Source organism: Falco rusticolus, chromosome 5 (assembly GCF_015220075.1).
Source record: "Falco rusticolus isolate bFalRus1 chromosome 5, bFalRus1.pri, whole genome shotgun sequence".
Classification (NCBI taxonomy): domain Eukaryota; kingdom Metazoa; phylum Chordata; class Aves; order Falconiformes; family Falconidae; genus Falco; species Falco rusticolus.
In genome coordinates, this window is record NC_051191.1 from 66703616 (window position 1) to 66718859 (window position 15244).

Genomic DNA, 15244 nt, shown 5'->3' on the forward strand with positions numbered 1-15244 from the left:
CAGTTTTTCTTGTTGAAAACTGCTTTTGAGATGTTGTTAGCGTAAGGAACCGCTGTCTTCACTCCGTCTCAAACCTCTCCCTTTCTCATAGAGTATGAGCACGTCCATGTAGCGCTTGTGGTTATATGTGTGGTTATAATCAGAAAAGTAGCTGGAAGTCAGCTCTAGGCTTCCACACCAGCTCCCTGGCACACATGATGGCTCCAAGGCTGAAAGACAAGAATTTTTGCTTTGTTTTTTTCCTGTGTTGCTCGCCGGGCAATTCAGCCTAGGGTATCAAATCCAAAAAGTATTGCTTTCTGACTGCTGGATCATTGCATCCCAGTGTGGAAGAGGGTGGTGGTGTGTGGATGCTGATGAACTGGCAAAGAGCAATCAGTTGGTTCTCTCATCCCACCCTTATTCTTCTCTTGAATTTACAAGAGTTAATATTTTTTTAATTTTTATTTTATTATAGTAACAAGACATATGATGAAGAAAGTAAAGTTATCCATGTTTTGTACTCTTCAGAATATAACCACACTTTGCATTTTATTTATCCCTTCACATTTAAAAAGAAATATTAGATTCCTAATTATATATTCCCTGTATTACTCTTCCACTGGTTTTGTTGCTAATTTTTGCACTGAGATAGATGGAACTCACTTGTGAGATTGCTTGCTGAACAACAACACACTTTCATAATTTGTGATATATGATTTTTATTATTTATTCCCACGTGCAGTTTTTAACTATTTTTAATTCCTTACAGTATTGGTGAAAGTGTAATTACCTAACTGAGCACTTTTGTTGAAGACAGCTTTCCATGGCAGAGCACTCCATTCTCATCTGACCTGTTGGACTGATGTTAACTGGTTCTTGCCCAAATTTTGTATTGAAAAAATCCAGTTGTCAGAAAAACTGTACTCCCCCATAAAAAATAAGTGAGCTATTTCAATTAATTTCAGCGTGTTAGGATTTTGCTTTTGCTTTTCCTGATCTAGTGGAAGGTACCCATGTCCATGGCAAAGAGGTTGGAACTAGGTGATCTTTAAGGTCACTTCTGACCCAAACCATTCTACGATTCCAGGAAATGAATTATTTTTGCCCCAGGCAGAAAGCTCTAAGGACGCAGCAGCCATAGTGAGACCTTTCAACTCCCCGGAAAACCCAGCCAGCAGCAGTGCTAAGTTGCTGGAGGGATGTGATCTGCTCCTTTCAGGGGAAGAGCGGTCATGGTCACATACTGTCACCCAAAGAGGCAGCATTAATTGGATAAAAGCACACTATGGAAGTGGAGCATTCCCACACCAGGCTGAACGCTTTGTTTCAAGACTTTTATTTGGCAATATTCTCTTAGTCTTTTTAACAAAAACTTTATTAATAATGCTTGAACAACTTTTTGATGGGCTTCACGTTTGCACACCTAAACGTGGCCAACTTCCTAGCTTTGCTCAGCATGTAGTCATGTCACTGATGCTGGGAGCAGAGGACACTTGTCCTTAACAAAGAAAGCCCAAACCAAACCAAAAACACCCCACCCCTGAACAACAAGGCAGTTGAACAGGAGGGTTTAAAAGTCTTTTATTATAGCTTGGATCCTTTTTTAAAGAGTATGCTAATTTTTGTCCATACTTTTCAACTACCACCCCACAGTAAAAGCATGAATGATCAGTTCATGTCAGTTTTGTTTAAAATGAGCTTCACTTGTACTTAAGAAGTTAATTGACAATAAAATCAAGTCTCATTTTTCATAACTATGCAGATGAAAAGGAAGGGGTGAAATCTTTGTCCTTTTGCTTTTTTTTTTCAAAGGATTTTTTTTCAATTTGTGTATAGTCTGGTCAAAAATTAGGGAAATGTCTTTTCATTTTTTTATTTTTTTAAAGTGACAATAAAATGACAATGGAAAGAAACTTTACTTGGTGTTTTGAATTTATTGCTGAATGGAGGAATGTGTTGCGCTTTTATGCACTTGCTGTGGCTAACTTTGTGCTAGCGGCTAACAGCACAGTTCACTAGCTGATATTGACTGTTTCAGTACCACGCAGGAAAATATCTTGCTTTTTCTGTTGTTAGAAGGGAGTGTTCCACTTCTACAGCCTGACACCTAAACATCAGACAGATGGTGATTTTGTTCCCACACGCTAGCTTGTTCCTTTTCACCAGCATTTGCTCACCTAGAATTAGGATGAGGAGAGCCCCTCTAACTTTTAATACCTGAAATTATTCTGTTTAATTTTTAGAAATACATGCAGGAGGCGAGGAGTTTAGGAAAAAATTTAAGGCAGCCCAAACTCTCAGACCTCTCTCCAGCTGTGATTGCACAGACCAACTGGAAATTTGTGGAAGGGTTACTGAAGGAATGTCGCATGAAGGTAGGTCCTCTCCCGTGTGCTCTACCCTTGCTTACACTGAGTGTAAATAGCATTTGCAGATGGTGTCCTGAAAGTCCTTCACAGCTGGAATGGCGTTGGTCTGTCAGTATACCAGGCGATTGCAGGGTGGATATCCCTTTAGTGTCGTATTTTTCAACTGCTAGAAAAGAAAGGATCATATTTTGACTCCTGTTTATGCAGTTAAAGTTAGTGGAAAGATTAAAAAGGACAGGAAGGAGAATCAGCGTGATAGACATCTTAGGAAGGATTTCCTTTAATTGTTCATATCTACATGTAGCCTAAACATAACAGGCTCAGGACCCTCGGTCAAAAGGGAAGCATTCAGCACATGCGACTGTTGTGCAAGTTGTTTAGGCAGAGCACGTGAAGTATGGCAGTTTCTAATATTAAAGAAGCTTTTATAGCCATGGAAGTATAACTTCCTGGTGTCTTTGTGTCAGTTCCAGTTGGTGGTATACTGTATTACCTGGGTTTTAAAGTTTAATAGCTGTAAGAAGGAAAGCAGATGCTGAGTAAGACTCCCATGTATCTAGCTCTGTGCTCTGTTTTTTGATACTGTTTGGTAATAGATCAACAGCGTAGAAACAGGGCAATAGGTAAAGGGTATAGAAATAGGACAGTATGGAGTAATCATGCTGATTTTTTTAAATTATTATTTTTAATCTGCAATCTCTGTAGAGAGATTTGAAGCTTCTCTGGTCAAGCCATCAACAACGGTCTGTAGATTAAGCATGTTTAAGTAAACTCATCTATAAATTCTGTCTCTTGTTGGATAACATTCTTGGAAACGGTGTTTTGGGTTTTTTTAGACTAAACGCATGTTGGTAGAGAAGATGGGCCATGAAGCAGTTGAGCTTGGACATGGAGAAGCCAACATAACAGGTCTGGAGGAAAATACATTGATTGCTAGTCTCTGTGATCTGCTAGAAAGAATCTGGAGCCATGGTCTGCAGATCAAGCAGGTTGGTAACTGGAAACTCGGGACTTCGTGCATACAGTGCTCTAGCAAATACTGAATGCCACCTCTGCCTTTTAAGCTGCTACTCAGTGGTGTCATTACAGCATAAAGTGGGAGGTTTCCTTCAGCTCAGAGCCCCTGGTTCATGTCTTGTGAGGGTTTGAAGAGTTTGGGGTGGTTGGTTTTTGGAGGGTGTGGTTTATTTTTTATCTATTTGAGATGTACCTCTGGAAATTGCAATGATGTTAAATAAGTGTTTGGTTTCTTTCCTTTCAACATTTACAAGGAAAGCCCAGGGAGAGGACAAAGAAACAAGGCAGGTGGGACACTGCTACTTCAGTGGTTTGGTCCTCCCCTCTTCCTGAGGGTTCGTGCCCAAGAGAGGAGGATTGATTTTTCACTACTGAAAAGTGAAAGTTTTACCTGCTGAAATGCCATCCCATTGTTTTGCCATGTTCATTGGCCTCTTTTCTTTTGCCTGATTCATTTAAAGCTGTATACTGCTTATTCAATTTTCAGGGGAAGTCTGCTTTGTGGTCCCATTTACTTCAGTACCAGGAGAGAGAAGAGAAGCAAGAGCATAGTGCAGAGTCCCCAGGTGAGTACTTGGCAGCTGACTCCATGAAGGGTCCATCACAGCCAGTGAACTTGGGCCCGGCAGGAACAGTGCAGCCACGTGACACCCATGCAAGATGTCAGTGTTCTTTCTTGCTAATATCACATTTACATTTTGACAGCCTTTATAATCATTGTGAAGATGCCTTGATGTCTGGACAAAATAAATTGACATCATTGAAGGCAAAGGAGCATACTTATTATCCCTGTCTGGAAAATCATTTGATGTCTGTTCACTACCTTTGTTCCCTTTTAATCAGCACTGAGAGAGGTGTGAGAAGCAATGCTTCCGCAAAAGATGTTTTCTGAAGAAGCTGAAGGTGTAGAGCTGCAGCTAAGACAGCTGAATTTTTCTTTGAATGAGCATAATCTGTCTACCAAATCCCAATGTGAATAACTCCATGTTCAATAAGTCTTTATACTGGTGGATGGTATAGTTCAGAAGTTGTATAATCCTCTATTAGTCAGTTCGGATGCTCCATTTATGCTTTGCTTGCCCCCTTATAATTACTAAATTACTGCTGTGTTGTGAGAAAGGTTGGTTTTACCTTGAGATCTCCCTGCCCAGTGGCTGCTGCTGGATATCGTAGTTGAACTTCAGTGGGTCATCTTCCAAGGACTCTCCAGTCCTCCAGATCTTGTAGATGGGAACTTGTATGAACAGTCCTTAAAGACATATCTATGGACAAACTAGTCTTGCTCATGAAAAGGCTTTTTAGTGAGCTTCAATGAGTAATGCACACAGCAATCTGGCTGGCAGGCACAAATTCCTGAGAGCAAAATGTGTCACCACAAAGCAGCTTGATCAGAGTAGCGGAGCACAGAAATGCGTGACATTCTTAGCATTAAATATGCTAGTGTAGCTTAATTTTAGTGTGTCCTCAGTTGTGAGCTTTCCATAGAAACATATTTCTAATAAAATCCATTGCCATACAGATTTATGTTAATATATTTCACATACGAAAAAGGAAGCTAAATCTCCAAGTTCAGTGCTGGATTAAGGAAGGAATAGGTAATATATTAAACATTTTTCATTTTGTCTACTTCTACGTTTCCAGGATAGAGTTAATGATAATGCACAGAAACATGGCAGTTACCAGCCACTTAAGATTGTTTTCAGCTGTATGTAAAACAAATGCATTGCAGACCATTACTATGATTTTGTATTAAATTCATGTATTTTCTCTACTGTAGTTGCTGTTGGAACAGAAAGACGGAAGTCTGATACAGGAATTACTCTGCCTACTTTGAGGGTTTCCCTGATACAAGATATGAGGTACACAATTTGTTTCCTAAAGTATTAATTGTGGTTTTAATTGTGTAGCATAAGGTGAAGATCCTGATTAGTTTTGGGTCTGTGAAGGCTATGGGGAATTAAAAAGTCTCCTGAGCCCACATTCAGATCTATGAAGTGTTGCCTTTTTGTTTTCGCAAAAATTTTTTGCACATTCACTTGATTTATTTTGGTTAAAAGACAATGAAAACCACACAAGTTTTACTGGAGTTTTTGTTTTCCCAGGGGGTTCTTCTAGCAATAAAGCCAGCTTCTATGAATCACAGCAGATATGTTGAGTTCCTTAGTACCTTGAGTTTGTTTCTTTTTCTTTGTTTTAAATTACTGACCAAGCAGTTGATAGACAGAGCAAAGGGACATAAAAACCTGCTTGCAATGCCTGAGCAATATTCTTTCTTTTCAATTAGCATTTTATGGAAAACAGTAATAAATGTACAAATCAAACCAGTATTTGGGTGAATTTAAAGTTTGGATGTGATGTAAGGGCAGGGCTCTGTGGGAGACCACAGCCTGGCTCTGGAGAGCTTTCTAAGTAGTGTTGGCTGGGAATCAGAAGGGTTATAGAGTGAGAAGAGATGGAGGCTGATGTGACAGAACCAGGCAGAAGTTCTTCAGGGCAGCTCTTTGATCAAGCCACTGCCAGGTCAGGCCACTGTTTTGACACTTCACTTGCCATTGCTAAGGACTGCAGGATGGGTAAAAGTGCCATGAAAAGTGGGGGAGGAGCAATGCAATAATGCTTATCTGTGAAGAGCTGCTAGCGATTGCTAGCAATTTAATGCATAAGGCAACACAAATATTGTTCCTTGTAATACCATGCCCTTCTTCCACATAAAAATATGGCAAACAATCTTATGGTAAAAATAAAATTAATTATCGTTAGTTCACAAAACCATGATTACAGTGATGTGACTCTTACTATGCATGTTATTACAGAGATTTTTTTTTTCTGATGTGAGATTTTTTTTCTCAAAGAAAGTGACTGTACCTCCCACCTGCAGTGTACAACCTTTTTGTATGATGCTATGTAGTCTGAGTCTTGTGCTCTGATTTCAAAGAATATGACATGCCACATAAGGCTAAAACGACATGCAAAAGTGGGAGGGAGAATACGCACAGTGTAATTAGGAGTATAATGCCAAGAGGTTGTTTTGAGCATGTGTCTGTCATTTTAGCATCCCTCTCGTGGGACATGGCAGCTATTTACTGAATTCAGTCCTGTGAGACTGACAGGCATGTGGAGGGTCAGTCTGAGGAAAGGGTGAAGGAGGATCTGGAGCAGAAACTCACGTGCTGGGAGGGGATTGCTGACAGAGGAGGCTGTGCGCGCTTGCTGCCGCATGCAGGGGTTTTGTCTTCCACGTACTTCCACTTGAGTAATGAAAGCCCAGCTTGGATCTGAGCTCTCTTCCTTGAATCACAGGACTGTTTCTGCTGCTTTTCAGAGAAAAAGTACAGAAGCAGAACATTAATTTTTGTAATATCTTGGGTATTCTTGATTGTCCAAAAACATGTCTGGTCATAGAAAATGCTGGGCAGATGGTGAGTTGAATTTGCCATGTGTAATCTCATGGCATACTTTCTCCTGCTTGGAAGGAATGTTGCTTAGTATTTGTTTGCACACACAGATTTATGCTGAGGTTAGAAGGATGGGTAATTGTTAAATTGCCGGGGTTATGGTGCTAACTGAACTAATGGCTAGAGGGTTAAGCATTACCTAAGCATGGCTTGTTTTTGATGGCTCATGTAAGGTTATGTAAACAACTTAAAAAACAGGGCTGAATCACAGTCACGCTCTGAATGTGTGATAAGCCTGTGCTACAGGTAACGTGGTGTGTCCTCTGCCTCCCTCGCAAAGCCAGGCATCTTGGATGTGGTAAGAAAGATGCTCAAGATGTTTATTTTGGTTCTTTGCATGGAGAGTCTCTGCACAAGTGTGTTTGGGGGTATGCCCTTCAGCCTTTCCTCCAGGCAGGGATCTGCAGCATCTCTCCCAGCCCTCTTCCAGCTCCCTGGCAGGCTCCTGCTGCAGCCTGCCTTCAGCATGGCCTCACCCCTCGGGCACATCGCTGTGTGTCCAGCCAGATCAGACAGTGCCAAGGCAACTCCCTGAAACCTTTGGTCCAGCTGGATTCAAGTGTGGGGTCCTTCCCCTCCAGGCAAGCTCTTCCTTGCTGCCGGCGCTTGCTTTCATGCCTGTGTGGTGCCTCCCCATCCACGGGGAGCTTGCAGCAGAGGTGCAAGCCCCAGGTGCTGGGTCCACAGCAGTGATGCTTAACCTGCTGCAGTCAAAAGAAGCTGGGTTAGCAAAGACCTGCTGCCTACATGGAATGAGCTAGTATGGCTCATTTCTGACTGTGCTGGGGTGGGGAGTATGCACACCGTCCTTGGGGGCATGGTGATAGTGAGCAGCTGTAACCTCTTCCGTCAGCAGAGCTATTTGCAGAGGGTATGTCTCGCCATACCCCAGGCTTACATTTGACAAGGTAAATAGATTTTTCTTTATTACTAATGGGATTAAAAGCAAGTCCCAACCTAGGGAGTCGCATTGAAATTGCTGTTCAGGGCTCTGACAAGAAGAGTTTGCTGTGCAGTGGTAAGCATACAGTGCTTATGTTTAGGTCACTGATAAAAATAGAGCTGCTTGACTCTCACAACTGAGCGTAAAATAAATTGGAGCTCCTGAATGCTCTGTTCTGTTACACTCTGCTTTTGCTGACACCAAGACTGACTACTGAATCTTTCTAATGTCTCTGGCAAGCTGCATGATTGCAGATCCTTATGTTTCCCAAATGCACAATTAATGCCAATCTGGTCTGAACCAGAAAAAGGTAATGAAGAGATTCAGAGCATGCATGGAATAAAGTTGAGTCCATCTGTACTTGAGTCTTCTCACAGTAAAATAACATATTCTACTCAGTGTTTCATATCAGATGTAATTCAAGCCAAGCACTGGGCTGGGGGAAGGGGAGAGGGGGAGATGATAGCCTGTACTTGAGTTTTCCATCTCAGAAGACTTGAAATGTCTGAGGACAGTGTCTCAACACAATGTAGTTGAGTCCACATCCTGTTTCTCAAGGACTCTGGATCATGTGCCCAGCTATCTGGGCTGGAAGGTCTAATGCTGGCTGCCACACTGAGCCAGGAAGGGCTTTCCAGTGCCAGGAGCAAGGCTCTCAACAGTAATTCAGCTGGTAGGCATCACTGCTGACAGAGGGAGGCTGCTGAGCTTGCTTATGAAGGGCAGGGACTTGTACATGAGTGTAATGTGCCCTCCTACATTTGTTTTACAGCTCACTGAGAATTAGTATCTCTCACCTGGTCCATCAGAGAATTATCCATGTGTCATGTTAGGAAACAGGAGCAAAGTTTGTTTGTTGGGTTTTTTTTTGGTTTTGGTTTTTTTTTTGGAAAAAGTATCTTTTTTTCCCCCAACCTTGTTTTTTTAAAAAGGCATTTTAAGTAGACTAGGTTTTGTTACTGGTAAGCTACCATTACTCCTACTGTTTGTTTCTTCCTGATGGTACTTCAGATACATAGGTACAGCAGAGAGCCATGCGATGCAGACATATCAGCTTGGTTTGCAATTGACCTGTATTTTGAGAAATCCGGTGGGTCAGCCTGGTGGAGAACGGTGCTACTGAGCTGTGTCTGGTATCTACTTCATTTGTGCAGAGCGAGCTTGTATTTCTGGACAGCACTAAGTTGTACTTTGCAAATTTGCCCTTAAGGTCCTAATTCTGTTATGCTAGAAACTCTATAAACAAGAGAGTATTTTTCTCAAATAATACAGGGTCTAAATATAACACAAAGCACGCACTTGGATATAACAGATGGGGGAAAGCACGAGACAGTGAGACTATACTAGTCAACGTAAAAAGCATCAGTCACAGCATAACTTTGTTGGATTTTCTTTGGAGTAAATATTGCCACATTCCCTAACACTCAGCAATGCATGGAGAGCCTTCAAGGAAGATGCAGGAGTTGGGAAGGAGATCACAACAGAGATCAGTTCAGACTCAGCAAATGGTACTTGGAGCCTGCCACAGAGGTTTAGAGGGCTGAACTGCCTGCGCACTTAACATGCAAACTGCGTGAAAATTAAGAAATTGCAGCCTTGTCTTTTCTCCTGCTGGAAACTGTTACTTACATTTCTTGCTGTTTATTAACCAAGTCGGGGGTTTTTGGAAGCAGCTTCACCCTGCCATGGCATTTCACTTCCTCTTCTAAAGCTCCCTGTGCTCTAAAACTAGGGTTTCCGGCATTCTCCAAATGAAATATATGTGAAGTTTAAAAAAGAAAAGCAAAACCATAGAAGAAGGCTCCTATGGAACACTTCTGCTTTCCTACAGACCAAGCATGTGGAGGGCTGTTCAGATTATCACTTACACAAGGGCCCCTCATACCTCTGAAAATGCAGTTCTGCTTGTGACTGCCTGTTGCTGGTTTTGCGCAGACGATCCTCTTTTTGTCAGATTTCCCATTGCTGCTGCTATCAAGGGGGTTGTTAGAGCCTTCAGAGCAAACTGTGGTTTGGAGAAACTCTTATGATATGTATTTGTCCTCTGCTCTCCCAGACATAACCGTTTGTGTCAGCAGCTTGAGGGAAGGACGATGATATAACTGGGTCTCATGCGGCGGCTGCTTTTTTTAAGTGTTAGCAGTGTCCGTGAGGACACCTACCTCAGGCAGTGCAGGGGTGAGCAAATCTACCTCTGCTCACCTCGGCCAAGCAAATGCCAGGACAGAGCAGCTGATATGGGCTGCAGTGCATCTGGGTTGCAACCCACCATGCCTGGGAAGGGCTGCCCCACGTCCCCATGCCAGCATCTGTGGGGCCCTGCTGAAGGTCTCTTTCTCTAGAAATGATGTCAGAAGACATTTTGCAATTCAGCTGCTGCATCACACTGGATGTTGCTGTTTGAAGCATGTAGGATTTTTATGATTAACCTATTTTTATTTTATTTTCCCACTCGTTTCAGGCATGTTCAGAACATGAGTGAGATAAAGACTGATGTGGGGCGAGCCCGAGCCTGGATAAGGCTTTCTCTGGAGAAGAAGCTTTTGTCTCAGCACCTGAAGCAGCTGCTTTCCAACCAGGCACTTGCCAAGTAAGGTGGCTTTTTTTCTCAAAACTTCGCTTTCGCATTTTCCTCGGTGGTGTGTCAAGGTGCTGTGCAGGCTTGGGGTGCAGCCGGGCACCCCATTTGGGTACTGTAGTTTCCAGCTAGAAGTGACTGAAGGGCAGAGGGTAGCTGGGGGGAGAGGTACTGCCCACCCAGCAGGGCAGAAGTCTGCTTGTCTGCATTTTAATTTTAAGGAATTTTAAGGAAGGAGGTGTCAGTTTTTGGTCAGGTCAGTGCATTGATCCAAGCGGCTTTGTGGCCCTACAGTCACTGTCTTGTGCAAATGAAGCAGCAGGGGCAGGAATGCCCCTTTTCTCACAGCAGCCCTGCCTGATGTTGGCTCAAGCCAGAGGCAGGCCCCATCCTGACTGTGGATGAGCTGGGTTAGAGGCCAGCCCTCCCAGCCACTTAGCAGCTCCCCCAGCTTTGCTTCCTTTTGCAAGCACAGACACTTAAGGATCTGCCTGTGTAGATGTTCCCTGACTTCATTTTCTCACAGTGATGCATTTAGAAAAAAAACCCAAACCTTATGAAATGAAAACATCCTAGCTATTGCCTGCACTTCTGGCTCTGTGATGAGTTACATGCATGATTTATGCCAGAAGCTACCAAAAACTCAAATCTGCTAATGGGAAGAGAGAAGTAGCTGGAGATGGTCACCTCTTGGGAGATCAGCTAAAGGCACGGTGGCAGACCAGTCTTTTCCTGAAGTTTCATCTACGTCTATCTACCCCAGCAGCTTTTTGGGAGCCTGTTGCCTTCAGACTACAGGCAGTGTCACAAGCTCTGTGCTTTCTCAGAGCAGGGCCAGGCTACCTCCTGGTGTGCCTTTGCACTGCTTTGAGCAGTAGGTGACTTACACTCAGTTCACCGAACTGCAAGAGTGGTGGGAAGACCCGTGCTGGTGCTCGGTGCCCTCCCTGGTTTGATGTCTTCTGCTTAGTTTCCTCTGTCACAGTGTGGAGCAGAAAGAAGATTAAGTTAATTAGACAAGGCTATTCCACAGTGGGAAGACACAGGGAAGAAATGAGGTTGCTGGATGTTGGTTCGGGTCTGCTGTTGTGAGTAGTGTTAGCTTGTATCTCTGCTTTGCAGCAAAACCAAAACTGATTGTTTAATGAGATGAACTCAGTAGCCTTGCTATGGTAGTGTGGAGCCAAGACTGATCTGTAAACCACGTGTAGCGTAGGGGGTAAATGCCCACTATGGGTTTCTAGCAGCTTGGGTTAGCTGGGGAATCTCACTTTTCATAGCTCCCATTAAGATCAACTCTTCCTTTGGTGTTTTGAGATTCAAACACCTTTTAAGATACTTGGTGCTTTTTCAACAAAAAAGGCGGTGTATTTCTTTCTACCAGGAAACTGTACAAGCGTTATGCTTTCCTGCGCTGTGAAGAAGAACGGGAACAGTTTCTGTATCACCTGCTCTCACTCAATGCTGTGGATTACTTCTGCTTCACAAGCGTCTTCACCACAATCAGTGAGTTGGAGAATCATTTTTTTTTCCCCTGAACAACAATTAGTTGCTGTCATGGTTTGTAAGAAATGCTGCTGCTGGTGCCTGAGTAGCTGAGCCCTTTTCTGGAAACGGTGGTTGTTGCTGCCAGGCTCACGGGTGCTGGGTGTTGCTCTGGGAAACCAGCTGGATAGCCAAGGTTGTGTGGGAGCTCTGCGTAAGAGCATTGCACAAAGGAGAGTAATCAGCAGAGAGTGCTGCTGTAGCACTTGATTTTCCTTGCCGAGAGCTGTGTAGTCTCTTTCATCTTCCCTCCCAGACAAGTCCTCTACATCCTAATGCTCTTCCCGGCCGTGGCTAAGTGTGCATCCTAACAGCCTGCTTGCCACAGACTGAGGAGGAGGAAGTCTTGGAGGATGAAATACAAGGCATCTTGTGCTCTGCTGTGTATTTTAAATCTGTTTTTGCTTCTCTTTAAATGCCAAAAAGGTTCCCTTTCCCTTCCTCTCTTGTAAGAAGGAGAGCAGGGGTTGGATTGAAATCTGGAAATGAATCTTCCTTTCTAGCACTGGGCAATGCAAAGGCAGCAGGACCCCATAAGCTGACCTAATTGTTTGGATTCACCTTGGCAGCCTTTGGTCTTCATTTCCCTGCCTGTTCAGAGTGAAGTGACTCAAGTTTTACATGGCTGTCAAAACAGCCACTCAGTCTACTTTTTCTCCTCTTAAAGCAATAAATCCCCTCAGAACTAGCACAGCACAAAGAGATTTATTCATCCTTGATTACCTTATTTCTGCAGGGCATCCAGTTTGACAGCTTTCCCCTGTAGGACAAGCACTTGGAATTTGAGGGTGGTTTTTTGAGTGCAGTATCATTGTATGGCACACAAAAAGTAAAAAGCCTGGCTTATTTTACCCAGCCAAAAAGGCAGCTTGTGAAACAGGAGAGTCTTGCGGTGCTAGTACGCAGTATCTGAGTCAAATCCAAACCGGGGTGGGTGGCAGTCTTTGTCTTAGGCATGTGTGGGTGGTGCAGATTTAAAAGCAGAATAATAAAATAGTAATAATAGTTATAACGATAATGATGATAATAACCATACACATAATCATCATCATAATAATTATAATTATAATAATAATATATAATAATAAATATAATAATAATAATAATGGGGGGATGTCCACCGAGACACATAAGACTTGGGACTTTGGCTATGGCGTTACCATCCTTTGCCGGCATTTCTGACATTCCTTTCGCCCTGTCACCTGCCGTCAGCCCCCCAACTCCTTCCCGGCTGCGGGGACGGCGGTTGCCGCACACGGGGCTCAGCCCCTTCCCTCGGCGGGCTCCCGGCGCTGCGGCAAGGCGGCCGGCTCTGCTGCGGGGCTGCAGCACCACCGTGCGGTACCGCTGCCCCGGTGCTGCCCACCACCCCCCCGGTGCTGCCCCCCCCCGCCTGCCCCCCCCCCCCCCCCGGCCGCGCTGCCCCTGCCTACCACCCCCCACCCCCACCCCCGATGCCCGCAGGCAGCACCGAGGGCAGGCAGCACCGAGGGCAGGCAGCACCGAGCCCCCCGCTGAACCGTGAGCGGCGGGGGCAGCTGCGGCGGCGGGGGGGCTGCTGGCAGCGGTGAGTGCGGTGGAGGCTCCCCCGAGCCGGGCCGTGGGGCTGCGTCTTCTCGCTCGCAGCTGGCTGGAGGGGGGCTGCTGCTCTGACCCCCCGTGAGGGGGGAGTCTCTGCCGCCGCAGCAAGGTTCATCTCGGCCTTTATGGGGAGAAGAGAGAAGGGTGCTCCTTGTCAGGGTGCTGAGACGTGGGACAAGAGCTTGCCTTCAAGGGGTTGCCCCAGAAACTCTACTCTAAGGGAAGGACAAAAAAAAAAAGTCACAACTAACTTATTTTCCCCCCTTCCTGTTCTTAGTGATCCCTTATAGGTCAGTGATAATTCCTATCAAAAAACTAAGCAATGCAATAACCACATCAAACCCATGGATATGTGTATCAGGAGAACTAGGGGACACAGGTGTAATGCAGATTCCTAAAAACCACCTAGAAATGACATTTGAGGTGAGTACGTGCTCTTTACATTTTACTTTTCGATTTGAAACATGCTTACAAATAGACTGATTTGGTGAAGGTTGGATTTATTGTCTTAAGATCACAGCATTTCAGATTCTGTGCAGGTTTTTAAGGTCATTGATACCTTCAAATATGTGCTGGGAAAACAGCGCTGCCTGCCCTTCCTGCGCTAGATGGAAGCTCCCTGTGAGCACACACCTTTAACCGCCGGCTTCACTGCTGTCCCTGTCCCTGGCTCCTCTTCTCACCTGGCCAACCCGTTTCTGCATCTCATTCCCTCCCATATCTCCTTGCCTAATTTTCCTTTTTTTTTTTTTTTTTTCCTTCCTTCCTCATTTTTGGCTCTTCGTTTCCCTTCCAAGTTTCTTTTCCCTTCTTTCAATCTGTCTCCCCGCTTACTGCCACCCAGGTCCCGTTCTACCTCTGGCCAGTCCCAAATTTCTTCTCCTCCTACTCCAGTTCCCTGTCCGGCATTGCCGCTTTCCTGCCAGCCAGCCAGTCTAACCCCTGAGCTCTTCGGCTTCCCAGCTTCAGGCGCTACCCCCGGCAAACCGCTGAGCTGCTGTCCCCGTCGGGCTCTCTTCTTTATGCTTGCTGTGGTTTTCTCTTGGTGTTTGACTGCCCGGCATTCCCCTCTGCTTTCCCACCATCAATTCCAGGTTGGCTTGGTGCCACCCCAAAACAATTCCTGCTAGCGGGAATTGCAGGGAAAGCCCCGTCAGGCTCCTATAGCTCCAGGCTGTACCATATCCGGTAAGAAGTGATTTCGTAGGACAATCTGCCACTAAAATTAAAGGTGTGTCCATTGAGCATATGTGGACCAATCTTTAACAACAATTTAAAAACCCACACTTGCAAATACAGGTAGATTTTGACAGAGAAGAGAGGGGGAGGCTATTTTCATGATACAATGGCTGCCTCTCATTCAGATGTTAGTATTTTGTAGAGAAGATCTCCAGGCTTCTAACAAGCAAAATAACATATTTAGACTTTTCTAAGGACCATGCTAACACTGTTCTGGATTATTCCTTTGGCTGAAGCTTTCCTAAAATATCATCTTGGGTAGCCACCCACTATGGAAAATGTCAGCCCAAGCAGCTTGTTTGGCAGTATTAGAAGAAACGAAAACCAGGGTCTGCAAGGGGAGTGTTTAGGTGACGTTAATAGATGTTGCTGCCAGCCCCACCTACAATTACATATCGCACTGGAATTCACGGTCCCTTGTTTTCCTTGTTCTGTCTCTTTATGCTGTTAAGAGTTTCACGTTAGTGATTTTTGTCTTAAGCAAATTGATCTTTGAAAATAATAAAGGATCTAGGGACTGCTTCGTAGTGTAGAG

At 44.4% G+C, this 15244-nt stretch overlaps 1 protein-coding gene across 5 annotated transcripts in view; it reads left to right on the plus strand.

Annotated features, from left to right (window-relative positions):
* The window catches only part of DENND5B (DENN domain containing 5B), a 118841-nt gene that overhangs the window by 93945 nt on the left and 9652 nt on the right, over window positions 1-15244 (plus strand). For all 5 annotated transcript variants that reach the window (XM_037388961.1, XM_037388957.1, XM_037388959.1 and 2 more), the window contains 7 exons: window positions 2226-2357; window positions 3188-3340; window positions 3856-3934; window positions 5146-5227; window positions 10228-10356; window positions 11729-11850; window positions 13748-13893. In XM_037388961.1, the coding sequence (XP_037244858.1) occupies window positions 2226-2357; window positions 3188-3340; window positions 3856-3934; window positions 5146-5227; window positions 10228-10356; window positions 11729-11850; window positions 13748-13893 (843 nt within the window). The remainder of the gene's footprint in view (window positions 1-2225; window positions 2358-3187; window positions 3341-3855; window positions 3935-5145; window positions 5228-10227; window positions 10357-11728; window positions 11851-13747; window positions 13894-15244) is intronic.